A 27,810-nucleotide genomic window follows, 5' to 3' on the forward strand; every position below is an offset into this window, starting at 1 on the left:
TCATCAGTTTTGAAGGTGGATCTATACAGGCCAATTTGTGCCAGAGAGAAGATGCAATTCCATTATTTATAACTAAAGTACGCCCTTTATAAGACATGTTTGGAGCCAACCATTTCCATTTGTCTAATCGACCTTTAACCTTTTCGACAATTCCTTCCCAGTTTTTCTGCACAGTAACTTCATCTCCTAAATAAACCCCCAAATATTTAAAGCCCCTTTACAACAAAGCAACCCGTCAGGAAGACTTAGCTTCTCTTCCATCCCCTTTCCACACAATAAGGCTTCACTTCCAATTTACCTTAGCAGAAGATAAAACATAATCTTCAAGTAATTTTTTTAAAATGTCCATGTCTTTTTGACTGTTAACCATTACAACTACATCATCAGCATAAGTTGACAAATGAATATTACAGTTAATACCAGGTATATTTAAACCATTCAAAAGAACTCTTATCTTTTGCAACAACGGTTCTGTGGCTAATGCATAAAGCATTCCTGACAACGAACATCCTTTCCTAACACCTCTACCTACCTTAAAAGGAGTGCATAAGCCACTGTTCACTTTCAGCATACTCTCAATATCAGTATACAGCATCTTAATCATTTCTACAAAATCTTGGCAAAACCCAAAGGCTGCTAAAGTTTTCCACAGGAAATTATGTTCAACTCGATCAAATGCTTTTTCTTGATCCAAAGAGATCAAGGCACAGTCTAAATTAAACAGCTTGGAAACATCCAGGATATCCCATACTAAAGAAATGTTATCGAAAATAGACCTACCAGGTATGCAATAACTTGCTCCATTACTTCTGCTAGTCTGTTTGACAGAGTTTTATAGAGCAGTTTGTAATCTGTGCAGAGAAGCGACACAGGGCGCCAATTCTTAAAATTTGTCAGGTCTCCTTTTTTCGGGAGGAGTGTAAGGACAGCTCTACAGCAGCTCAGTGGCAGCCGACCTTCAGCCAAGCTTTCTCTGAGCACCATGAGCAAATCCTCCCCCAACACTGTCCAGAAAGACTTATAAAAGTCTATTGGGAGACTGTCAATGCCAGGAGCCTTCCCAGCCTCCATGCCCTGAAGGACCTTGTAAAACTCATCCAGGCTCAAAGCCCTACTGAGAAAAAATTAAAGAAAAATTTAGTTGGAGCATCCATTTGGTCAATATTCTGAAACCGGGACTGAACCAGAGCTCCTTGCACCTTTACTCCTAAAAGATCACTAAGCTGAGTTTTTTTCAATGACAGACCCTCCAAAACATTATTCCCCTCAGCTGAATCAGCTAACTCTTGAAGTTTGACTATGGATGTCTCCAAAGTTTTCATTGATCTTGATAACTGTGCTGTGACGTTTCGAGCGTACTGTTTACAGAATTGTTTAATTTGCACCTTGCCAAAATCCCACCACTGTCTTAAATTTTGGAAAGAGTTCTTTGTAGCTCTAAAAGTTTCCCAAAAATACTTAAAAGTTTCCTTAATATTTTTTTATCATTAAGCAGAGTACTATTAAAATGCCAGTAAGCACTACTTGGTTTAATTGAATTTAAAATAAAAGAACAGCACACCATACTGTGATCAGAAAAACTAACAGGGACAATAAAACACTTGCTAAAAATACCACAGTGATGTTTAAAACCGTAAAACCTATCCAACCTAGCCAAAGATAGTGCATTGTCACGAGTATGAGACCAAGTATATTGTCTTAGATTGCCATTAAAATGTCTCCATATCACACAGCTCATGTGTTTTAATGACTTGTATAAGTCTCTTACGGGAGGGTTCATGGGGTTCAGTGTGATTTTGATCAAGATTTTTCTCTGTACAATTAAAATCACCCCCCAGAAACAAAAACTCTTCACCATTACAATTATGTAAAGTTGAATTAAGGGTACTTAAAAACAACATTCTTTCAACTCCTGAGGTAGGAACATAAATACAACTAAAAACTAAAACATGATTTTCAAAAAGAGCTTTAACCTTTAAAAGTCTGCCCTTTATAATATCTTCAACATCATAGGAAACTGGCTTAAAACTTTTCAAAAATAAGATGGCAACACCTCCACTAACAGCAGTATTGTGACTTAAAATAGAGATACAGTCCCATTCCCTTGACCAATCTGCAGCATTCTTTAAATCGCTGTGAGTTTCTTGAAGAAAAACATCTAGTATTTTCTGCTTAAAAAATTCATATAGCATAACTCATTTTCTCACATCTCTAGCTCCATTCACATTCACTGCAGCAACACTAACTTCACCCATAAGAGGTAAGAGAAAAAACAGTACAAGCAAGCCACTGAATATTATCAAATTAACTCTTTTCTCTACCATCATTGCTTATTTCAATATTGAGTTTTCTCACCAACTTCTTTAACCTATATACTTCCTTATTGGTAAAGAAGCCTTCAGCCATCAAACCCCTTGTCTTTTCAATAAATTGTTTAATGTCAGGAAAATATTAATTTACTCGTACACCTCTTCTGTTTTTCGTTGATTTAAGAAATAGTTTAATATCATCCACATCATAACTAAGACTCACACATTCACTCTGTGAAAGAGAGACGCTGGAATCTAATTAACTGTCGCTCTCTGAGTCACCCTGGTCTTCTTCACATTCAACTATGTCTGTTTTCTTTGCAAGTCTCGAATCACAAGTATTATCTCTCTTCTTTCGCTTAAAGGTATTTTAAACTTTGTCTGTTCTGCATCCATGAAAATGGCATCATTCTCAAATACTTCAGCAGAACCCGCGGGCATTGCATCATCTGTCATTTTGTTAAACGTCTCTGTTTCGATGATCTCAGATTGGGCCTGAATAACCCCTTGCAGCTCGGCCGCAACCAGCTCAGGTTCAGCGCACCCGGCTGCAATCTGCTCAATCTCAGTCCGATCCTCTTCGGCCTGTTCTACCATGTTCACGTCCAGCTCTGCACGGACTACCAGAGGTTGATTGGTCGTGGGTAAATCAGTTTCAGCATTCAAATTTTGCTCAGTTACTGGCGTTTCTTTTTTCTCAAGGCAATCACGGACTAAATGTCCCACTTTACCGCAACCAAAACACTTCATTTTTCCAGTTGTTGCAAATACAACAGAGTCAAAATCATCTATACAGAATTTGAATGTAAGATCCAGTTCAGCGTCATCTTTTACGATCATATAGACAAAGCGTCTAAAGAAACAACATGTTTTAACAACTGAGAATCACATCCAATCGAGATCTTTTTAATTGGAGAAACCAACTGTGGCGAGGGGGGCGTGGTTCAGCGAAGTCTGCAGCTGGAGAGAGAGTCGGGAGACGCATGGTGAGTGAGTGGGTTAAACGAAAAATAACGAACACCTGTCTCTTGTTTCAGTAATTGGTGTGGAGACAGGATAAAACGCCAGGAGAAGCAGAAGTGATTGAGAGAGAGAAGGTCTGCTGACTGAGAGAGCCTGAAGCCGTTTTGGAACGTTTGCACTGGAGTGAAAGTTATTTTTGTGACATTGTTGCTGTTCTATGTGCTGATGCACAGACTTCTGTTGGAGATTGAATATTCTGAATAAAGTCTCAGTCAGCAGTCAAAGCCGACCCTGTCCTCTTCCTTACCTAAGAACTTTGAATTTCGTTACACTGGTGCCGAAACCCGGGAAGGAAGAAGGGAGCCACTGCCATGCAATTGACCTCCCCCACGCCGTTTGCGGACATTATCTCATCCCTCGCAGTCTTACATCAAGACCAACATCAAGCCCTGCTGGACTTAAGAACGGATCAGGAACGCCGCTTCCAGGCCATCCTCCAAGCCCAGCAGGAGGACCGCGGGAGGTTCCGGAGCTGGATCGACCGGGAGGTTCGTATGGAAGCCACCGGACAGCACGCTGCACCCACCCACCTGCCATTAAATAAAATGGGACCACACGACGACCCGGAAGCACCCCAGCGGGTTGGCTGGACCCCAGAGCAACACTGTCAACGTTTCCGCTCCCTGGAACTGGGTGAGTCTGGTCGGCCCTTCGTGATGGCCCAACAGCTCCGGGACTCCTGCCGCAAATGGCTACTGGCTGAGGGAGGCGACGTGGAGCAAGTCATCGATCGGGTGGTACTGGAGAAATTGATCAGTCGGCTCCCGAAGAAAACGGCCGAGTGGGTCCAGTGCCACTGTCCCACGTCGCTGGACTCAGCCATCCACTTCACGGAGGACCACGTGGTGGCGTGCCCGGGGGTCGGCGAACCTCTACCATCTATCTTTCTCTCTCCCTCTCTTCCCCCTTCCTCTCTCTTTAGACCTATCCCTCTACCCAGGTCCCGTCTGCCCGGCCCTCCTTGTGTCCCTCCCCGGGGCCGGGCGGGACTGACCAGGGTCACTTCACCGGTCCGAGAGCTGACTGCTGCCAGGCCGGACCCGGCTCCTGCTTCTCCCCTCTCTCCACGCTAACCGTTTACCCCACTCTCTGCCACGAGAGTGGCGGGCAGGTCTGGGCCGGCCTCTTGGCTTTGCGGGGACCTGGAGCATTTTGTGGATAGGTGTCCAGTGATGGAGGTTGGGACAATGATCCGGATCCCGGACGACCCGCAGGCTGCCCCTGGTCAAGCTGGCTGATACCAAATACTTGTGAGTATCAAGGGGGGTACCTATCAGGCTTTGGTAGCCTCATCAAAGCCTGATTTCATCCGGGGCATTGGATACAAGCCGCATGGTTAGGGTGCGGTGTGTGCACGGGGATGTGGTGGAATATCCTATAGTGCCAGTTATTATTCAATTCAGGGGACAAAAGCATAATGTTGAGGTGGCAGTTAACCCGCACCTCCGGCATCCGATAATTCTGGGAACAAATTGGCCAGCGTTTACTAAATTATTGGGTTGTTTATGCTCAGATGCCTCTTGGGGAAAAACTGCGCCAGATGGGGATGCTCGAGTGCAGGTGGGAGAGACTGACCGGGGACCAATGAGTACAGCTTCAGGGGAACAGAGCGAAATCGGGAGACTTATTCTTTCGAAGTGCGTTGACTTTCCCCTGGAGCAGTCTCAGGATGAAATGCTAAAACATGCCTTTTGAAAAGGTCAGTACCATCGATGGTCAGCCTCTCCAGCCTGGACGTCCGCTGACTTATCCGTATTTCGCGATCATAAAAGATAGGTTGTATCGAGTGACCCAGGACACTCAGACAAAGGAAGATACAACCCAGTTGTTAGTTCCAAGGAGCCGCAGGGAAATGCTTTTCCAAGCATCCACGAGAATCCACGAGAATGTGAGCAGGTGGTGCGCGTCTTGTCGTGAATGTCAGTTGGTGAACCCACAGGCCACTCCAAAAGCGCCTTTGCACCCCCTTCCATTAATGTAGGTCCCCTTCGAGAGAATTGGTATGGACCTCATCGGGCCATTAGAGCGATCAGCGAGAGGGCATCGTTTTGCATTAGTCATTGTGGATTATGCAACACGATATCCCGAGGCAGTGGCTCTCTGCAACATTTCCGCTAAGAGTGTTGCGGACGCACTGTTTAGTCTAATCTCCCGAGTGGGGATTCCGAAAGAAATCCTCACTGATCAAGGCACGGCGTTTGTCACGCACGTTACGCGAACTTTACGAATTATTGGGTGTTAAATCAATTTGTACCATTGCTTTTACCCACAAATGGACGGGCTGGTCGAACGTTTTAACCGCACGCTTAAATCCATGATTCATAAATAGAATTTGTTACAAGCCCAGGACAGAAAGAGCCAGCTGTATGACAGGGGGACTAATTTGCGCAAATTTTCACCGGGAGATAAAGTGCTTGTATTGCTTCCCACTTCAAGTTCAAAATTACTTGCAAAGTGGCAAGGACCATTTGAGGTTACACGGCAAATTGGCATGCTCGATTATGAGGTAATACGATCTGATAGGAGAGGAGCACGTCAAATTTACCACCTCAATCTCCTGAAAAAATGGAATGAGGCAGAATCAGTGATATTGGCGACGGTGATTAGCAGAGAGGATGATCTCGGGCCGGAGGCGAATATAAAAAACAACCCCTTGCTCTGGCCCCAGGGGGAGATCACCTCTCGCTCTCCCAGCTCACTGATTTGACTATGTTACAAGTAGAGTTTGCTGACGTGTTTTCTCCCCTACCGGGCCATACTAACCTCATTCAGCACCAAATCGAGACATCGCAGCCGGCCATATAGATTGCTTGAACACAAGAAAAAGGTAGTTCAGGCAGAATTAGGAGCAATGCTTGAAATGGGGGTAATAGAAGAATCCAGCAGTAACTGGGCGAGCCCGATAGTTTTGGTTCCTAAAACGGACGGTTCTGTGTGGATTACCGCAAGGTGAACGCTGTGTCGAAGTTCAACGCGTATCCAATGCCACGGGTGGACGAACTGCTTGATCGGCTCGGTACATCTCGCTTTTACTCGACATTGGACTTAACGAAGGGATATTGGCAGATCCCCTTGTCGCCATTAACAAAAAGAAAAGACAGCTTTCATGACGCCGTTCGGATTACACCAATTTGTTACACTTCCGTTTGGGCTGTTTGGGGCACCGGCCACCTTTCAGTGACTCATGGATAAGATTTTACAGCCCCATGGTGCATATGCTGCTGCCTATTTGGGTGATATTATCATCTTTAGTAATGACTGGCAGCGGCATATGCAGCATCTGAGGGCCATCTTGAGATTGCTGAGGGGGGCCGGGCTCACGGCCAACTTGAAGAAGTGTGCGATTGGGCGCGTGGAAGTAAGGTATCTGGGCTTCCTACTTGGGACATGGACAGGTGCGTCCCCAAATTGACAAGACGGCAGCAATTGCGACCTGTCTGTGCCCAAAGACCAAAAAGGAGGTAAGACAGTTCCTCCGGCTGGCGGGATATTATAGAAGGTTTGTGCCTAATTATTCGGACCTCACCAGCCCCTTGACTGATCTTAATAAAAAGGAGGCACCAGATACGGTCCAGTGGACGGAGCCGTGCCAGCAGGCCTTTACCCAGGTGAAGGCTGCTCTATGTGGCGGGCCATTGCTTCAGGGGGGCCTGAAGGCATTTTGGAACGTTTGCACTGGAGTGAAAGTTATTTTTGTGACATTGTTTCTGTTTTATGTGCTGATGAAGCTGACCCTGTCCTCTTCCTTCCCTAAGAACTTTGAACTTTCGTTACACCAACTTACCATGAGGGGAAAGGGACCAAATTAATGACTCGTCACTGATAAATGAAGGAACATTAGAAAGCGTTACCTTCTTAGATGGCATCGATAGAGGGAGAACAGGCGTAAATAAACCATCAGTAGTAGTGCCCTGTTTAACTAGCTCATTTGCTTTGTCAACAGTGTTTAGAAAAATGACAGTAGGATTATTCATTTTTGATGCTTACAAAATACATTCATGGCCCACAACTTCTATTGCCATACAACAATCCTCCACACTCAACGCAGACACCACCTTCACTGCATGATGCCGCGTGATTGTACTCAAAACCTGTGAATCTGGGGCCGTCATGCTTTCCCGAATACAGGTAGCATGCGGCCCGGATCAACACACAAACACCACTAGATCAAACACCGAGAGAAAGAAAGAAGATAGAAAAAAGTGATAGAAAAAGAAAGAATGGTTATTCTAGACAGCAACCACAAAAAAAAAAATCACTCATGCTTAATGAAGCTCAAGCTCACCACACGCACTTTCCAGCTCACTCACTCAGCAAACACTCACGCATGCTCACGAGAGAGAGAGAGAGAAAGAGAAAATCAAAGACACTTTTTCTAAAGTTAAAGGGGACCTATTATGCCTATATTAAGATGTAATATAAGTCTCTGGTGTCCCCAGATGTGTCTGTGAAGTTTCAGCTCAAAATACCCCACAGATCATTTATTATAGCTTGTCAAATTTGCCCCTATTTGGGTGTGAGCAAAAACACGCCGTTTTTGTGTGTCCCTTTAAATGCAAATGAGCTCCTGCTCCCGGCCCCCTTTCCAGAAGAGGGCGGAGCTTTAACAGCTTGCGTTGCTCAACAACAACAAAGCTGGAGAATCTCACGGAACCCAAATGAGGATTGTCAGTAACGGTGTTCAGCCTTACATTGTTCAAACCGGAGTCGACACATGGAGGAGAGACTTTTACAAGCTCTCTACCAGCCGTTTGTTGTAGTCCCTAAAAAGCGAAGAAAATAACTCCCTTTGCATTGAACTTTGAGTGTCGTAACTTTGCAGATGTTATGCTCAAACAGCAACATTACACACTAACTAAAGTTAAAAAGGTGAAATTATAATCAAGGAAATAGTTAAGGCAAAGACCAAGACACTAATCAATGGTCACTGAGTGCAGTGCTTGATAAAATATCTCTGTTTAAGTTCTCACCTGTGATCTGAAGATCAGGTTTGACTGAAGTTTGATTGGAACTATGAACGTTCATCCAACTCTCCAGCTCTGAGAATGTTCTTTGTTGATGAAAAACTGTGTATGAAAATAAACTCTTTTTGTAATCAGCATAATTTAAAGGCTGTATAAATGCATACCACTACCATTTATGTATAATGAAATATTATATTTTTTGCATCACAGTTTCTAACTCACTTTCTAATTTCAATTATTTGATTACATAACACATTTAAGTATGTTGTTTAATCCACTCACGGATGACAGAGGTCATGATCATGAGAATAATTATGCAGACTGTTCCTAGAAGCACAAAGATTCCAGTTTTTCTGCTATATAGACGACCTGCAGAAAACAACACGCCATGAGAAATAAAATTTTATTTTATTTTACTTCTGATTCATTTTTGCATCAGCCTTTAAAGCAACACAGCCTTCCTGTTGCTCAAACAGTAGCACACGGCACAAGCAACACTAAGATCATGGGTTCAGCTCCCAGGGAAAGCAAGAACTGATAAAAATGTGTATCTTCAATGCAATGTGGATAAAAGTGTCTGCCAAATGCATAAATGTGATGTGTATATGATCAGAAAAGTTTTTAATGAAACACTTCCTGCCTGCATCATTCAGTTATTGTAGGATGAACTCTAAAGCTTACAATTTAATTAGTATCTTTACAATTAATCATTACCATAGCAATATAAATATAGCAATATAAATATAGCGAACGCAAAGTTTCTCGGGTGAACTCAAAGGTTTTTGCAAGGGAACTCAAAGGCTTGGGATCTAACACAAAGTTTTTCGGGGAATGCAAAACTTTTGTGAGAGAACGTGAAAGCATTAAAATATATTTTATATCCATGTTCCTTTAAACTTTGTTCAAAATGTTGGCATCAAAAAAATCTAGTATCACACAGTAGTCATTAACAAACATTAGCCTCAATGTTCAGATCAATAGTTCATGTACATTCAAATATGAATTAATGAATCAATTATAATTCTGATTTGAATTGAATTTGAATGTCCATTTCTTTAAGCATTATAAAATGTATAAAAAGTCTGTTAACTTTATAAATGAAAGTGATTATAAAGTGTTAGCAGGCATTAAAGGTAGTTGTACAACTAAATAAAGCTCTTTCTCTCATATTCAACACAAACACTTCTTTCTGTATCAAATACAATATAATATCAAAGCAAACCTTTAGTAAATGTCGTCTTCCGTTCACATTCTATGTCCATTCGTTCATATTCCATGTTCATGTCCATTAACTTTTGCAGTTACTTGCTTCCAGAGAGGATCCAAAACACCTCCTTTATTAATAATCCCAATTAAAACAGCCCCTGAAATGACAGTATAAGTATACTTGTGTATAAAATTACAGCACTTTCAGTTCCTTATTCCAAAGAATAGGTTGATTCACTGTCACCAGTGTACTATGAGTTATTATGGAGAAACTGCTTGCTCAGTGTTTTCAGCATCATCTGTTTTCACTCAGGTTCACTGTAGTTTGCCTCCCTCTTTACCAGTTACTTAAAATTAGCATGGTCAAAATGAACATTTTGGTGCAGAAAGACCTGTGGTTTTGATTAAAGTTTTTTTTTTTTTTTTTTTTTTTTTGAAGAGAGTGCTTTTATCTATGGATGTTAATTTCCTCCACATAATAAGAAAATCATGCTTTGTTAAATCTTAAATACGACATAAAAAGTCATCATTATAACATAAAATGCCAAAATTATGACATAAGTCATACTGATGACATACTAAGTCATAATTATGAGATTTAAAAAAAAAAAAAAATGAACTTCAAATTCCTTTTTGTCATAATTTTCTTTTTATAGGCCTATCATTATTTCGAATTTTAGTCATAATTTCGATTTATGTCGTGATTTACCAAATAATATTTTTCATGTGTGGCGGAAATGGGCTTCCATATTCATCCATACAGTGACGCTAGTGAAGGTATTGCGCATGCCCGTCATAGTCATGTCAGATTCGTCAAGTGAAAGTGCAATTTCTCCTCACTTTTCGCGGGTATGTAATGTGCAAAAAAGTACACAAAACACCTTAAAACAGATTTCATAATTTTTGAAGTAGATCACGGAATGCTGCTGATACAGAGATATTATAATGCTGGTAATATTACTATGCTAATGTATTGATGCTGTATGAGTTCATATTTGACGGTTACCGATTTAAATATCAGTATTAGTGGGAACGTCAGTTCAGCACGCTTTTTTGCTTTGCGAGGTGCTTGCGCGCAGTCGTTAGCAAAGCAGTCTATATGCTAAAATTGCCACTGTTTGGTGTTGCCAACACTGTCAGAAAAAAGGGTACGGTTGGTGAGCACTCTGGGTACAAATACTTTGGTTGTACCCTCAATGGGTCATATTTACACCTTAAGGAACTAATATGTACCATTTTGGGGGAGGAGGAAGAGGAAGAGCTTCTCCTAAAGATGAGAGAAGCTGGAATATAATTATATAATATAAAGGTGTTCATCTATAATATATTTACATAGGACAAAAAAAGGGTAAAAAACCAGCGCATTTTGTGCGAACTGGCCCTTATATTAACTGTAACGTAGTTCGTAAATATGGGAAGAAGGAGGCGGGAACAGGCAAACATTCAAACAATAATCTTTAATAAAATAAACAAAGAACAAAACGAAAGTAACGTCCGCGAGGGTCTGCCGGCCACACAAACATAATAAAACATAAAATAAAGTCCAGGCCTGGTATTCTCTCGTCCTTCACTGTCGTCGCTCCTCCTTTTATGCTTCCGGAGCTCCTCCGTGAGAGACTCGAGGCCGGTACGCCTCGCAGGTGATGCTCTCGCCTGCCCTGCTCGTCACATTAACGAAACTTGAGTCTCGACTGAAACAGATTTGTCAACTAATCTGACCGTGTTCATGCGGTACGCGAGAGCCGCGTCGCACCATCATTTCAGCGACACACGGGTTGTACTTTTAACGCGTCTCACAATCTGTTTAAAATTGATTTTTTTTATTTGTATTTTTATTAAGTGATAGGTACAACGTCATTTTAGTGTTGATGAGATCTAGCCTCGAACACACGCTGATCTGTCCTTGGCTGCTTTCAGACTATGAGGTGGATGAGGATGAAGAGGAAATGATCAAACCGGATCAACTTTAGGGGACATGGTGATGTAAACTATAGTATCAGTGCCACAAATGCTATCAGCAGCCTTTGACTACAGAAAGGTAAGTATAATATTAAGTTTTCTTTTCATATTGTTACCAATGTACATATTAAATGTCACTGCCTGCTGTTGTTGTCATTCCCCATTTCACAGAGATCTTCAGACCAGACTCGACAAAGAAACATGTCAGAAATCCTCCTAGGTTACAATGTAAGTCAGTTATGTTCCATAATGTGTAAACTGTTCACCATTGCTTCAACTATATACATTACATTTAAAGTATTTATGGTGCTTTATAAGTAATACAAATAAATTAAGTATTTTGTTTTACACCTCAGGAGTTTCTTAGGGCCAGCTGTTTTAATTCAACTTTCAGGTATCCTTTCCTTTTATCCTTTCAGATACCCTTTCCATGAGGATTTAGAAGATGGCAATGTAAGTTACTTGTACAGACTTTATATTATGTGAAAAGTCCAGACCAGTGTATAGAGGACATCTCATAAGTTCTAATGAACAGAAGTTGATGGATCCTGTTTATATACATTAAAAAAAGAAGAAGGAAGGTTTACCTTCCCTATTCTACTTACGGAAAAAATTGAACTGGCGCCACGTTCGTTCCGTAAGTTGAATAGGGAAGGCGTAGGACATACACTGTAAGCTTTTTGAAGAATACAGAAAGTGTAAGCACGTGCAAGGCGATCATTTGTGTTTATAAAGCATATACAGTTGTATTTTTTTCGAAAAATGACCAATGGTTTTGCTAGATAAGACTCTTATTCCTCGTCTGGTATCATTTAAAGCCCTTTGAAGCTGCAATGAAACTATAACTTTGACCTTCAACCGTTGTTCAAGATCGCACATCTTGAACAAAGAAATGATACGTTGTACTGTTGAACCACCAATAAGAAGAAAATGGTCTTACATTATTGTTTTTTACTCGGTCATGCAACACATTTAATCAAAACATCAACAAAAATGTAATTTTGTTGAACATCCCCTACAAAAGCAGGACTGGTTTTCTCTGTGAGGAGGTTTTGTAAATTCATATTTCACTGTATTGATGTTGAATGATTATTTCAGAATGACAGTTCATGTTTCAGTTCTTCGACTCCGACAGCAAAACAGGTCTTGCAAATAGCATTGTCTGAAAAGGGACCCTAGTCCTTTAGTAAGATACAGAAAAAATTAAATAGAAAAAATAAAAAAAATAGTACATTCCCACACTTTGAGTCTGTTCACTGGTCTGTTTATGGCCTCCATGCAGCTATTTTGGGCATCCATGACAGTTGTGTCATGTCTACTTTGCATCATCCATTTTGTTGATTTGCCAACATGTAAAACTACTTTCTATTTTTTTAGCTAAAGATTACCCCTAAATTACAAATGCCTCTAGTTTGTAAGTCCCCCCTAATATGATTAGCCTTTTGCTTGACTATGTTATCAAACAGCTGCTAATAATGTATTTCTAATGTTACACAAACCATGTTCCCGTTCGTCATCTCAGAGACATGAATTTGCATGTTTTGTCTTAAAGCATATTTAAAACACCACATAGACATATGAACAACATTAAAAACTTGATTTTCACCACAGGGGGAATTTAAATAATCACTATCCTATGCCTTGACTCTTTATTTTTAATTTTTTAAAAGAAGTTTTGAGGGGTTTGCTTTTGCTTTCTTACACAACAACTAGTGTTCAAAGGACTAAACACTCTCCACCTTATTCCAGATGAGCCTACTGCGTTTTGAATTATGGGTGGCACTTCCGGTCTGGGGAACTTCCATTCAGAAAGACTGAATCATAAGGTTGCGCTACAAATAAAGCTTATCCATCAGTTTGACTGAATGCGCTGTCAGTTTTCCTTCATGGTTTATTTTCGTCATGTTATAGCAAGAATATATATGGCAAGAGCTCTTTTCAGTCGCTGCATTCTTTTCCTATTGATTATTTTCTTTTGTCCCTTTGCATTCCGCTATAATAGTATGAAAAAAGACAACATACTGCACAGGTTTGTTCTTCCTATTTAATTTATGATATATCCAATTAATAATTCACTGGAATGCATGAAGAATCTCTTGTTTTTCTCCTCAAATCCTCACGTCTCTTTCCAGGTTTGTTTTCACTGGTAAATACAATTTATTCTCTGTCAAAATGACGGAAACCTGCTTTGTCTGGTCTTCGTCCATTTTGGACTTCGTCCTGTACTTTGTTTGATCAGAACATAAGCAACAAGTTTCATCATACCAAAGCAAAAGCAATGGAAAATTACTGCTTCACAACATCCTGTGGCTCTAAAAACACTTGAAATGGAGACTTTCTCGTATCTCTAACTTGTGAAGACAAATATCCCTTGAAACCACACACTAATGAGATTAAACAACAACAGCCAGCATTGCAAAAGCAAGGAAAATAAGTACAATCGTTTTTCCAGAAAAGTTGGGACATTTTGTAAAATGCAATGATATGTCAAATTTGTTTATATTTACAAAATACAATTTTGTTGGTCAGTGAAAACACTGGAAATCTTTCCTTTGTACTTTTGTCAGGTAATTAAACTTTAAAGGGAATTAACAAATCAGATTTTATTGCATTTTACAAAATGTCCCAACTTTTCTGGAAATGGAGTTTGTAAAATAACAAGTAATATAAAAGTAAAATAATGAATAAATGATTATATTATGAATACATTTAATAATTAAATGATTAATGATTGATTCAATGATTATAAATGAATAAAGAAAAAAAAACACAACACAAATGTATGGTCACTCTCTTGAAGTAACATACAAACAGGTTGCTATTAAGAATCCTTAGATACTTTACATATGAATCTCATTTTGATGGCGCAGTGGTTGTCATTAACAGTCCCACTGTATGTTATATGTGCGCATTCCTCTCCTCCCTTCTCCCGATGTCCTTGCCACTTATCTGGCTGCCCAGGACCCCAGTGTCTGTAACCAAAGCCAACAAATGTTATACTATTCCATCTGCATATAGAAAACTTTCCTGGCATTCCATCCAAATTAAAGTTCATTTTATGGTAATTTAATCGCACATCCATGACCTACAACTAATGTATTTATTTAAATGGCTGAAACATTGCTTAATCAAGTTGCATTTACTTTACAAGCAAAATCTTAAAGTACATTATCTTAAATTAATTGTTTTCTATCCTACTTTAGTTTACAAAGGGCAAGAATAGAGGGAGGAAACAAATATAATCACAAAACCAAATTTTAAGATATCCTGTGGAAGCTGTGGATACAACTGTTTATAATGGAAAATGAATTGGATATGGAAAAATGTGGCTGCATATATCAACTCACACTTTGTCCATGGTGCAAGGAGTGTCATCTGCCCATCTCCACTGGCCTGTGGTCTGATCCGTTAGACCGATCCAGTATTGAAATGGTTTGGTCAAATGGGTAACAAATTCCTAGGAGGAGAGATTAAAAAAATACTGAAAGACAATAAAAGGTATTAACCCAGAGCTCAACATTAAGCCTTGTCATGTGCTCATCCTTCGGACAGGTAAATCGGTTGTTCACATGTCCAAGTAAAAAGTTGCTTGTCCGGAAAAAAAAAAGTCCCGCTGGCGGTACACTTCGGACTTAAGGGGTTAAATTTGATCAATAAATTTAATTAGAGTAATAAGACACTATAGAGCTGTTACCAATCAAATTAAATAATTTACACTGAAAAATTAAACTGCATTAAATAATGCTATGATATTGTTTTAAATATATTTTGAAAATACAAATATGTTGGGGGGAAAAATGATAAACATGAAGCAAAACTGTGTTGGGCTCACGTAGCCTACCTCTCTCATTCGGCGCGAATCCAAATGTTTCCATATTCTTGATGTATTTGTATGCAAAACTTATTTATTATGTAAACTAGGCTGTGTACTTCACTCACATTCTAATGTTGACATAAAACACCATCCTTCACATATGCAGAAACGTGCTTGGCATAACATTATAGTGCTAGATGCTCACGCTGAACGGGACAGATTGTACTACGGACTGTTTAAAGTGAGCAGTGTAACTTTTTATATGTTTGGTTGACTATTTTCTTTTGATAACGAACAGGCTGCAATGTAAAGTTAGCAATGCTAGATCCGATGTGTTGTGTGTGCGTGTGAGGCGCCTACGCGATCACTTGAATTTTTCCTTATAATAGAGGAAACTACTTAAAATACTCTGTCATTTATGGTCATAAATAAGATTAAGACAGAATATTAAGACATCATTAGAAACTGTAAAGGGTTTTGATTTTATTTGTGATATTGTGATTTTCACAATAAAAACAAAATGTGCTTTTGTAAAATAAAGAAAACAAACAAGATGCATCATTTTTTTCTTTAGTTTTGGTAATCTGTTAATTATTTAAGTGACATATATTTTGCATATTCTTTTTATATATACTTTTTAGGGTTGGGAATCTTTAGGCACCTCACGATCCGATCGGTTAACGAGCTTCTGTTATCAGTTAGGGAAAAAAATTAAATGAACATCCCATTGTAGCATTCTTTTTTCTTAAAGACCCCCTGCGGTGAAAATCAAGTTTTTAATGTTGTTCATATGTCTGGTGTTTTTAATATGTTTTAATGTTTTAAATTCATAAGTCAACACCATTGCTGAGAATTTTCTCTTTAAAACTGCAGTGAAAAAAAGACAGTCTCAAACCCGCGGTTTGAAATCGCTGGTGTTTCTGATGTCACAAACTTTCAACCAATCGCATCAACGTGCCGGCGGGCTTTAGCATATCTTCAACTGAGTCTCAAAAGGATGTTATGCGGATACATTTTTCTGTTGATATGAAAAATCAGGTAGATTTAACAATATGGCAGGTGTATATGATGCATATTATGATGTTATGATAAACTATATGTCTCTCTCCACTGACGTTCTGAGTTGTTCAAAGCGTTTCTAAGGATAATGATTGTTAGAAGGCAGCTGACTGACTCGTGAATGTGAACATGGTTTGTGTTACATTAGCAACACATTATTAGCTGTTTGATAACGTAGTCAAGCAAACGCTAATCATATTAATTACCGTCATGTGTCCGACGTTGTAAAAAGCTTATACCATTGTGCAGCGTTTACCTCAGTAAGTTGACCGAGTGGATCTCGCCTGAGCTCGTGCGAGTGAGTGGGGGTGGGGCTAATTAGCATATTCATTGATCCGTGTATATTAAATGAGGCAGTTAAGATTTTTTTTTTCAAAGGAAAAAACGTTTAAATATGTTATTTTGGTGATCAAAGATGAGTTTTGAGCATAGACTGTAAAAAAATATGGACGTAGCGTCCGTGACGTCACCCATAGAGTTCTGAACAGCAGTTTTGAAGCGAAAATGAGGCCGCGGCCATCTTAGCTGCGCGTCACTCCCGGATAACTGAAAATGGGCAAAGAGGCGGGGAGGTGGTTTGAGCTGATATGACTGGTTGCTGAAACCACGCCCGCCTAGCTCGACGCAACCATGTTAGCAGCAAAGGAGCTATCTATCTTAGATACGATCTAAAATATTAATGAAGACAAGTTTTATCATCAGAACGTTCTAAAGGTTTACTGTCAATCTACGGTGTTTCTTTAAGATATAGATCCTCCAACACCAGTAGTGTTGGGTGTGCAAATAACAACATGGAGAATCAAATGGGACTTCATACCTTTATAATGAAATAGAGATCGCGAGATGAATCCAATCTGTGGCACTTGGGTAAAATATGAATGTCCATTGCAAAACAAAAAAACATGTCACATTTCTTCTGAATGATCTGCTCTCTGTCATCGTTCTTCAAGAAAGGATGCAATCTGAGCAGCGTTTATGTTGTAAAACTGTATACGATCGTATCTAACAAACAAATGAGCCTGTGTCCAAAGTATATTTTTTTTCAAAATAGTGCAGCAGTTTTAGTTATAATATCCAAGCAGTGCTGTCGGATTTTGATATCCTCCCGCCATTGTCATTGTAGTAAATCTCACAATCAAAACTTTCAGCCAATGCCACGATCCAACAACGTGTGTTCTGTGTCTCTTCCCCATGCATGCACATCTACACAGACACACATCAGTCTTGAATATTATGCAGCAAGCCATATTTTATAATTGTATAAAATAATCGAGCACAAATACGGCTGAGATGCCAAATTCAGCGGCAGCTGAGGTAACATGACGGCTCACAGACAGCAGCGCAATCTACCTGTCACTCAAGTGACCACGCCCTTAATTATGCAGAACTTTAAGGCTTAATATAATTTAAACGGATAAGTTATAAAAAAATTGAGTTGTCATGAAGGGCAAAAATAGCAGTATAGACCAAAACCACAATTTGAACCAACTTGTAAACATGTTTTTTTCTGCTATAAACTTGGCCAATTTAACATGGGACTCTATGAGATTCTGCTCTCTTTTGGAGCCTGTCCCTAGCGGCCAGTCGATGAATCGCAGTTTAAGTTACTTCCGTATTGGCTTCACGAGAGAAAGGGGGAGGTTGCTGCTTGGTTTTGAGGGATAAAATGATTGACTACAGGGGGACTTTAATTAAATTAGCAATTTGTAGCAAGTTTCTTTCAATAACACTTACCTCCTGTCCGCTACTTAAAACACCCTAAAAAATGTAAACATTCCTGCTTTAAATGGTAAAGCAAAATGAGAGGTAATAAAGAAACAAGTGGTTTATCACAGTGACCACAAAGCCTGAAAGGGTTAAGGAAAAGTGTGTGTGTGTGTGTGTGTGTGTGTGTGTGTCTGTAACTCACCCACTCCTTCTCAGAGTCTTCTGTTTTTAAGAGTAATGCACCCTGCTTTTCGCAGTAATCTTTTGCTTGGGTCCAGTTCATTGAATCACTAGAGAACAGGTAACAGCTGTTGCTGAATGGGATCCAATCAGATTCAATACAGCCTGGTGTAAACAAGTCTATGTAAGAGGACAAGACTAAATTAATGCTTTAGTTCCCACCAAAATATAAAAATCCCTCAAACATGAAAATTCTGTCATCATTTACTCCCCCTTCTCTGTGACTCTAAGTTAGTGAACTCTGTTGACGACACAACAGTAAGTCAATGATGAATTTTCATATTGATGAATCTCCCCATTAACCCAGGGGACCCACTTTATATTAAGTGGCCTTAACTACTATGTACTTAATGCACTTATTGTGTACATACATGTTTTTACATTGTACTTATATTTTAAAAATACCTGCATGTAATTACATCTGTAATTAATTTCTGTAATTACATTTATAATTACACTGTTGACCCATCCCTTAACCCTTACCCCTACCCTTAAACCTACCCATACCACCAAAGCTTTCCCTAACCTTACCCATACCCCACCTCAATAGCAGCAAAAGTGTTTTGCAATTCAATATGAACCCAATAAGTACATTGTACTTATTTTTTGATGTAAGTACATAGTGGTTAAGGCCACTTAATATAAAGTGGGACCAACCCAGGACTAGTTTTCTCTGTGATGAGGTTTAGTTAATTAACATTTTGCTGTACTGATATTGTAAGATTTTAAAGGATTATTTCACTTCAGAATCAAAATTTCCTGATAATTTACTCACCCCCATGCAGATGTTTGTCTTTCTTTCTTCAGTCGAAAAGAAATTAAGGTTTTTGAGGAAAACATTCCAGGATTTTTCTCCATATAGTGGACTTCACTGGGGTTTAACAGGTTGAAGGTCCAAATGTCAGTTTCAGTGCAGCTTCAAAGAGCTCTACATGATCCCAGACGAGGAATAAGAGTCTTATCTAGAGAAACCATCGGCCATTTTCTAAAAAAATAAAAATGTATATACTTTTGAACCACAGATGCTCATCTTGCACTGCTGTGTGATGCTCCATGCATTACATAATCATGTTGGAAAGGTCACGTGTGACATAGGCGTACTTCCGGCGGTAGGGCGAAAAACACTTCAAAATCATCCGACATCGTTGTTTTACCTTTTTTTGTAAAGGGCGTTTAACTTTGTCTTTGCATGTTCGCTTTGTAAACACTGGATCGTTACTTCCGCCTACGTCATACGTGGCCTTTCCAACATGATTAAGTAATGTGTGGAGCATCACAGAGCAGTGCAAGACGAGCATTTGTGGTTAAAAAGTATATGATTTTTATTTTTATTTTAGAAAATGGCTGATCGATTCTCTAGATAAGACACTTATTACTCGTCTGGGATCATGTAGAGCTCTTTGAAGCTGCACTGAAACTGACATTTGGATCTTCAACCCGTTGAACCCCAGTGAAGTCCACTATATGGAGAAAAATCTGTAATGTTTTCCTCAAAAGCCTTCATTTCTGTTTGACTGAAGAAAGAAAGAAAGACAAACATCTTGGATGACATGGGGGTGAGTAAATGATCAGGAAATTTGAATTCTGAAGTGAACTAATCTTTTAATGCCATCAAAATCAAACACATCCAAGTTTTTCCTCACCCAATCTCACTAAAAATTACACCGCACATCACATACTGTTTTTCATCTCATGCAGATTAAAGTTATTTAATCCTGCTCAGAATGTCTTGTGTCTGTGATTGTTGTATATTAATTTTTCACAGTGATTCTCATTTATTTTTACCTTCATCATTGTACTGCTTGGTGCACCATTACGGATGTAAAGCTTTTTGCCATTAAAATAACAGTATCAAAACAGGAACTACATACACAATATTTCACCTTGACTTTAGAGTTTACTCACTGGTTAATGATAGTTTATAAGACACAGACTGAAATAATGATCTCAGTCCCTCCATTGAACTCTTCATGTCCATCAGTGAGCTTGACATGTCAGCTTTATCCAGAGACAAAAGCCAAACAAACAATATATCAGCCTGATTCTCTTATCATATAACACAGTTCTGAAGAACATGATATTTGATGAATACAGTTAGAATTTCTAAAATAAAATATCTATTAACATTTACAGTATATTTAAAGAATATTTGTGGGTTTTTTTTATTTATTTTTTTAGTTAATATAATTTTAGGTTGCCGTCTTACCCAAGATTTGTTGTATACGTGAATTAGAATGAGCTGACATAAAACTGCCCACTGATAGGTGAGACCTAAGGGCTGATACTGCAAAACTCAAACTGTCCATCGCATTCTTTACTTCAGTGTGTGACAGATCCTGTTGGTGCTCTGCAGGGGAAAGAAGTAGAAATATACAGCTTCAAACCCTTGATATGTTGTCTTAAATTTGAGAATTCTTCAGCTGAAAGTACGTCCAGCGCTTACCCAACTTTTGTTGGTTTTCCTCTTGTTTGGATGTGAGTGAACTCAGTGATGATCCAAGATCGGCCATCAAGGTCTCAATATTAGACAACTTCTTTTCATGCACTTCTTTTGGAGAGTGAGATGGACAAATAAGTAAATAATCAATGCTTTTTATGCACATATCAAATCTTAGACAGTTTGCAGTGTCAAAGAGACGAGATGGTTAACAATCATGCTCTGCTGAGAAACCTAAATCATGCAAAAATTCATTGCATTAAAGATTTTACCCCAAACAGACATTAGTAAAGTAACATTTTTCATGAAGGACATTTATGTTTAAACTTTGTTCTAAAAAACATTAGAAAAAAAAAATCAGACATTATCATCATGATACTTAAATGGCCACTTAAATTATCCATAAATGGCCTTGGGATCACTAACAAATCAAAATAAAACATCAGGAATTAAGGCAAAGTCAAGACACTAACCGTTAGTCATTGGGTTCCTTGATCCAGACATGTTCAAATATGAACTGAAGTTGGACACCAAATTCTGCAGCTCAGAAACCTTCTTTTCTAGGTCAGTACCTGTCCAAAAGGAGGAAATAGTCATTAATTAGAAGTCCATTTTACCAAAACTGATCTGTGATGATGATGATGATGATGATGAAGTTCCCACCTGTGATCTGAAAATCAGATTTGACAGAGGTTAGATCAGAAGTATGGCTGTTCATCCAACCCTTCAGCTCTGAGAAGTTTCTTTCTTGCTTCGAATCTTTGAACCAAAATAAACAGACAAGCAAACAAACTGTCACTTTTCCAGATTCTCTGCAAATATTTTTAATATTCATATGCTAAATTCAAATTGTTTATTAAAGCTTGGTTCAGAAATAAGAGCAAAACAAGCTCATTCATATCCCAATTAGCAGTTTAATCAAATTTGATCTTGAACAAAGAGTTCATGTTCACATTATTTATCACACTAAAAACACAAAGCCGTCGCAGTCCCACCACTGCAAAAGTATTCTAGTAGCAAAACGCGAAAGACAGTTTTTCGTTTAATCCACTCACAGATGACAAAAGTCATGATCATGAAAATAATCATGCCGACTGTTCCTAGAAGCACAAGGATGCCAGTTTGACTGCTACATGGATGACCTGCAGAAAACAGACAAAAAACTTGATTAATTTCTATGCTTAATATCATATCAATGTCAAAATGTAATAATTTAATTTTGCAATGCCATGTTTTAATTCTTTGTCCACACATTTTGAGATATCATTCATGTCTGTAGCAAAATAGTGCCAGAGCAAGTGACATGCCCAAGTTTATACTTGTTTGTTCAAATTAGCAATAGTTCCAGCAGCACAAAATATTTATAACCATAATTTGCATGAACATGATTCATTGTTAAAGCTCACTGGTTAAAATCTGAGATGTTATTATGTTGCTTTTGAAATAATAATTTTAAAAAGTCTGTCAAGACATTGAAATAAATGTAACTGCAGGACTTATTGAAACATTATCCATTTCACTCAAGTTGTAAAAGCCAAATTAGTTTAATGCTTTAAGATAATTTCTCCAACTGAATGTGATATTGTAAATCTTCCAAACCTCTCCAAAAAGATTTCTTTGGTTCAGATTCCATCTCCATTTTAATGTATTCTTCAGAATGATCCATTTTCTAAGACCATAAAATGGGAGCAAAACAGTCACTTGCTTCTTATAGCTGAAATTTAAAACAACACCTCTTATATATTAATGATTTATGCAATCATGTTCCTTAAAATAAATTTCGCTTCCACATTCTGAGAAATTGATATTTAGGGAATTCCTTCTGGGAAGATTCTAGGTATTCTGTTACTCAGACACACATAGCGACATTTAATGCTAAAGCTTTTTTTTTTTTTTGCACATTTTCTTCAGGTATAATGACGGTTATGTCGTGTCTACTTTACATCATGAATCTTGTTGATTTTCCCACAATCCCCATGTGTCCCATTCCATGGATCTAGGTTTTCATTTTGGTTCTTTTATCCACCATCCTTGCTATTTGGTCTTTTGGGGGGCTGATTTAAATTAAATTGCCTAAATTATGACATTATTAGCTTAACTGCATTCTCTAAATGGTAATGTTGACATGCATTCTCTGTAAAGCTGCTTTAAAACAATATGTATTGTGAAAAGCGCTATACAAATAAATTTGAATTGAATTGATTGATTGCACCAGTCTGCCTTGCTGCTGATTTTTTTGCGTCTGTAGCTCTATATAGCTTTTTTTTTTCTTTTTTTTTTGTTGAGTCTCTATTTACTATCATTCCTTGTTGTTTATATTGCTAAATATAACTTAATCATCACTATATACCTGATATTGTTATGCATTTATTTATGCATTTAAATGCTAAAGCATTTATAATACGTTAGCATTTCACTAGCCTGTTAACTACTAGTCATTAACCACTAGTCATCCGTGCTTACCATCTTTTTCTTCCTCACCCACACTCTTTTTTCTACACTCCTAGCTAAGAAGAATTAAATGAATGAGAAAACCTACAATTAAAATCACCATAAGAACAGACACAAAAGATGTGTTTTGAGACAGGATTTAAACTCAGATAAAGTGGAAGCATGTTCTAATGTGATCAGGTTATTCCATAAAGTGGGGCCAGCCACTTCAAAAGCTTTATTTCCTCTGGTCTTTAGGTGTGTTCTAGGGATTTGGAGTAATTTACTCTCCAATCTTAGACCTCCTGCAGGAGTGTAGGTGTGGAGAAAGTTTGTAAGATATGTAGGTGCAAGATTATTTAATGATTTGTAGACAAGTAGCAGGATCTTAAATTTGATTCTAAAGTGAATCGGCTGCCAATAAAGAAATTTCAGGAGGGGAGTAACAAGACCATATTTTTACGTCCCTTCAGAAACCTGGCTAATTACTTACAAAGCACTAAGTGGTTTAGCTCCCCAGTACTTGAGCGAGCTCTTAATGCATTATAGTCCTTCATGTCTATTGCAATCTCAGAATTCAGGCCAGCTGATAATACCTAGAATATCAAAATCAACCGCAGTCTTTAGAAACTTTTACTATTTGGCACCTAAACTTTGCAACAATCTACTAGCATTGTTCAGGAAGCAGACACACTCTCTCAGTTTAAATCTAGACTAAAAACACATCTCTTTAACCTGGCATACACATAACACACATTATCAATTTATATTTTCAAATCCGTTCAAGGAGTCGGCCGAGATTGCGTCAAATATCCCCTGTGAAGGCCTCATCGACACGACAGCCATCGGCACACATCCTCAACTAACCCGTCTCCATACCAGCGTGATGAATCTGATCTTCAAACAGATGGTACTGGATTAGATATTTTCAATGTTCCAATCTGACCTCTAATTGTCACGGTCACCATCTTTCTCACCTTCCCCGGACTCCATTTTCCATCATCCCTCCTGTTGCTCACCTGCTCACACTCAGCAATCACCTGCACCTGATCTCCATTGCCTCACCAGCACAGCAGCATTTAAAGGGTTACTTCAGGATTTAGCATTAAGCTTTGTATTAGTAGAATACCACTAGTATTTTCGAATTACCGTGCTTTCCCCCTTCATATCAGCCCGAGATGAGAGATTTATGCATTTTTATTCTGTAAAAAAGCCTCCGATGACGCAAAAATCGTCATTTTGCTTTGACATAGATCAAAGATTTTATCAAAAGTGGGTGTCAATTATATTTTTAAGCTTACAGTAATTAACTTTATTTTGTCTACACTACATCAGTGGTTCATCTCGCAAATTTATCGGTCTCTGCAGTCATCTCAACCAATACAGCAACAGGCTTTTGTGGTAACGTTAGCATAAATAGATAAATAGACTAACTCAGTTTTACAGAACAGCGGCTTTACTATGATAACAGTCAACTTATATGCAACTTATATGTAATTGTCTATCTAACGTTACTTTGCTAAGTTTGCAGTTTTACTGCTACCTACAACACTACATATAGGCTACTGTGTTATCAGTCTAGTATCAGCGAGTCTTACCTCTAGGCGAATACGCTTAGTACCAGATGCCCAGGCTGTTCATCCTCTGGGAAAGTGAATATCGATCGCGGTGTCCTTCAGAATGGTTCTCTTCATTGCAAGGATATTTGGTTCGTAGTCCTCGTGCTTGAAATGGAGACTACATATTCTGCGGTTTTTTAGGTTTTTTATAACGGTGTCATCTCCAAACTTCGGGTGTTTGATGGCCCGCAGCCACTGTTTACATCGCTCCAAATCTTTAACTTAATCGGAAAATGATGGAAACTTACTTGTCCTTTCCTGGTTTTGGGTGTACATCCAGGTACAAAGCAATTTAGCACCATTTCGCTGTAAATGTATGAACTAACTCACGATTTATAGAATTAATATGTAACAAAGCAAGCCTAGTTGTTTGAATTTTCCTGGTAATGCCGCCTGTAACCGATAGGCGTGGTTTGGGCGTGGCCTCGCAAGGGCAGCAAAACAAGTGCATTCTGGGAGTTGTTGTCTTTCATCCACATTAGTCAAAAATACATTTTCTGCCTTTTCTCAGTCTATAAAGCTCCAAATTCAAAAATAATTTCACATTTCTACTACATAAATGACCAATTTTAAATACACATTCATCTTTCCAGGGGTGAAGTACCCCTTTAAGTACACACTTCACCCTAGCACTTTGTCTGGTCTTGTTTGTATATGGATACACTTACTGGATTGTGTATACGTTATTCCTCCATCATCTCTCCTGATCCTTTATGTCTCCTTCGTCTCCTTAATCTCCTGTGTCTCCAGCATCTTCTCCTCTGGACTCCAATGACTCTCCACTCACGTATGTGTGTGCTTCAGCTGCAGTCTTCCACAATCTCCTCCAACCACCTGCAAACCAAGAACTGTCAGTATTATGATTTAATAAAACTCTCATATTCATTTCTACATTGTTGTGAGTCTGTGTTTTGTAACACTAATGCTGCCAGAATCATAATCCTGCACTGTTCGCTGTTGGCCAGAGGAGAACTGGCCCCCTGACTGAGCCTGGTTTCTCCCAATGATTTTTTTTTTTCCCATTCTGTCGCCGGATGGAGTTTGGGTTCCTTGCCACTGTCGCCTCTGACTTGCTTAGTTGGGGACACCTAATATTCAACAACGTTTTTGATCTGCCTGCATTGACACTGCATTGTATGCAAAATGAACTGAGCTGGACGATGACATCACTATTTTCTCAAGAGCTGTTGTATAGATGAATGAACTAAATTAATAACTAATGATTTTTACAATGGAAATTAATCAATGCTATCAGTGTAAAGCTGCTTTAAAACAATCTGCATTTTAAAAAGCGCTATATAAAAGGTGACTTTACTTGTGTGACTCTGTAAACGGCTTAATTCTTAAGGCTGTAGGGAATTTTCCTTTTTACAATTTAAAATAGTACTTCTAGTGAAAGACAAATTATTTAGCTGAGTGAACAAAACACTGCAGTTGTGCTGAGCTTGGACTTTCAAACATGTAAAAATATACTGAATTAGGGAAGCGAGAGTAATTCACGTGTAAAATTTGATCTGTTCTAAGGATAATTTAATATGATTTGCTGGGCAAATAAGGCAGATTGTACAAATGAACAGAACCAACAAGATGCTATAGGTGCATAAGGTTTGAGTCTCCCCTGAATAATATTGTATCTTGCTTTTAATGTGCATGAAAATACTAATCATCAATCTTTTTAAACATACTGATGATTGTGTGTGATTTCTTTTAAAGTTCAATGAATGTAAGGTAAATAGAAGTTTTACACCACTTTTGTGGGATGATGGTCATGGTCAGTTACTACAGAAAAGCAGTTAGCTCATTCCTAGAGTTATACTCCAATACTGCAAAGGGCCATGAAATAAACATTACTGACCTTTGTTGTATATCCAGTCGTTCGATGTCATGACCATGAAACAAAACACAAAAAAACCTTTCATAATACATGCAATACAAATGTGTGAATTGGAAAGGAACTGTTTACCTGGAGCAAACTCCACTCACAAGAAATCATCCACTCAGTCTTGCCTTAAAGGATTAGTTCACTTTCAAATGAAAATTATCCCAAGCTTTACTCACCCTCAAGCCATCCTAGGTGTATATGACTTTCTTGATTCTGACGAAGACAGTCGGAGAAATATTAATAAATATCCTGACGCATCCGAGCTTTATAACGGCAGTGATGCGCTACCAAACGTGTATGAGTTGAAGAAAGTGTCTCCATCCACATCCACATCCATCATAAACATATTCCACGCGGCTCCGGCTTCTCAAGCGAAGCGATGCGTTTGTGTAAAAAATATCCATATTTAACAAGTTATGAAGTAAAATATCCAGCTTCCGCCAGACTGCCTTCCGTATTCAACTTTTTTTATTGATTTTGTAAAAACAAAACATCCTCCCCAAGGCTTACCAGATGAACTACTACATGAACAAAGGAGTATGATTTTAAAATCACGTACCTTAAACTTTTTGCCACTTTGCCCAGTTCCTGTGTGTTGGCCAGCACAAACTTTTCAAATTGTTCTGGATCTTTGTGGCCCATCTTCAGACAGGCTTTCCTTCACACTAAACAAGTGTCCCAGCTTCTCTTCAAATGTCTTTTGCCTGTCAACCACTACAAGATGGTCAAACAAATAAAAGAAAACTGGTCAAACAGAATCAGTGATTCTCAGTTACATTTCTTTGCAATTTGTTGCATTAAACCAAAGCTAGTCGTGTCCTTAACTTTTGGCTATTGGTTGAGTCAGAAGTTGCCCAGCTCTACGAGACAGTACTTTAAGATAAATTACACACTTCAAGAATTACAGTCATTTCTTCGCAGTGAAGGCACTTACCTTCTCTGTGAGTGATGCGGTTGGGGGGAATGGGCCCTCGCACATGGATAATGCCACAGCAGTTTGGCATCTCATCCTCACTCGGGTACTCACAGGTGTTGTAATAATCAATCGAGTGCACGATACGCAGATAGAAGAGGAGACGATCCAACACCTGGGAGAAAACCAAAACATATTACACTCCTGAGGAAATACAAACTTAATTTGTTAGTGGACCGAAAAAGCAA

At 38.7% G+C, this 27,810-nt stretch overlaps 2 protein-coding genes and 1 pseudogene across 8 annotated transcripts; 1 reads left to right on the forward strand and 2 right to left on the reverse strand.

Annotated features, from left to right (window-relative positions):
- LOC125266316 overlaps positions 1–27,810 on the reverse strand; it is an 88,499-nt pseudogene that overhangs the window by 41,540 nt on the left and 19,149 nt on the right.
- On the forward strand, positions 909–25,613 carry LOC125266314. Of its 3 annotated transcripts, XR_007184472.1 has the most exons (5): positions 10,206–10,351; positions 11,420–11,540; positions 11,633–11,689; positions 11,881–11,914; positions 25,518–25,613. XR_007184472.1 is itself a non-coding variant. In XM_048186854.1 (3 exons), exon 1 carries the CDS (start codon positions 3,644–3,646, stop codon positions 4,403–4,405), a length of 762 nt encoding a protein of 253 aa, XP_048042811.1. In that variant the 5' UTR covers positions 909–3,643; the 3' UTR covers positions 4,406–4,582; positions 11,420–11,540; positions 11,633–11,873. The 3 variants fall into 3 exon arrangements, 1 of the variants encoding a protein (XP_048042811.1); XR_007184473.1 differs by lacking the exon at positions 11,633–11,689 and having other exon boundaries at positions 25,518–25,591; XM_048186854.1 differs by lacking the exons at positions 10,206–10,351; positions 11,881–11,914; positions 25,518–25,613 and adding an exon at positions 909–4,582 and having other exon boundaries at positions 11,633–11,873.
- Positions 12,260–26,990, reverse strand: LOC125266313 (asialoglycoprotein receptor 2-like). 5 transcript variants are annotated; one of them, XM_048186850.1, is made up of 12 exons: positions 26,623–26,990; positions 25,436–25,601; positions 22,318–22,387; positions 21,774–21,860; positions 21,382–21,477; positions 21,192–21,290; positions 20,725–20,829; positions 20,488–20,628; positions 20,187–20,279; positions 18,244–18,401; positions 14,809–14,918; positions 12,260–14,433 (listed from the first exon to the last, which is right to left on the reverse strand). In XM_048186850.1, the coding sequence occupies exons 3-12, from the start codon at positions 22,382–22,384 to the stop codon at positions 14,283–14,285; spliced, it is 1,107 nt and encodes a 368-aa protein (XP_048042807.1). In that variant the 5' UTR covers positions 22,385–22,387; positions 25,436–25,601; positions 26,623–26,990; the 3' UTR covers positions 12,260–14,282. The 5 variants fall into 5 exon arrangements, with proteins under 5 accessions (XP_048042807.1, XP_048042806.1, XP_048042809.1 ...); XM_048186849.1 differs by having other exon boundaries at positions 25,436–26,990; XM_048186852.1 differs by lacking the exon at positions 22,318–22,387 and having other exon boundaries at positions 25,436–26,990.

The sequence above is a fragment of the Megalobrama amblycephala genome, linkage group LG4 (assembly GCF_018812025.1).
Source record: "Megalobrama amblycephala isolate DHTTF-2021 linkage group LG4, ASM1881202v1, whole genome shotgun sequence".
Classification (NCBI taxonomy): domain Eukaryota; kingdom Metazoa; phylum Chordata; class Actinopteri; order Cypriniformes; family Xenocyprididae; genus Megalobrama; species Megalobrama amblycephala.

Excerpts from the sequence above, each read along its gene's own strand:
- LOC125266314 (XM_048186854.1), top strand. The coding sequence starts at position 3,644 with ATGCAATTGACCTCCCCCACGCCGTTTGCGGACATTATCTCATCCCTC.
- LOC125266313 (XM_048186850.1), bottom strand. The coding sequence starts at position 22,384 with ATGGATCATTCTGAAGAATACATTAAAATGGAGATGGAATCTGAACCA. Across the intron at positions 21,861-22,317 it reads AAAGAAATCTTTTTGGAGAG|GTCATCCATGTAGCAGTCAA; the intron begins GTTTGGAAGATT and ends TGTTTTCTGCAG. Across the intron at positions 14,434-14,808 it reads CCTTGCACCATGGACAAAGT|ACACTGGGGTCCTGGGCAGC; the intron begins GTGAGTTGATAT and ends CTTTGGTTACAG.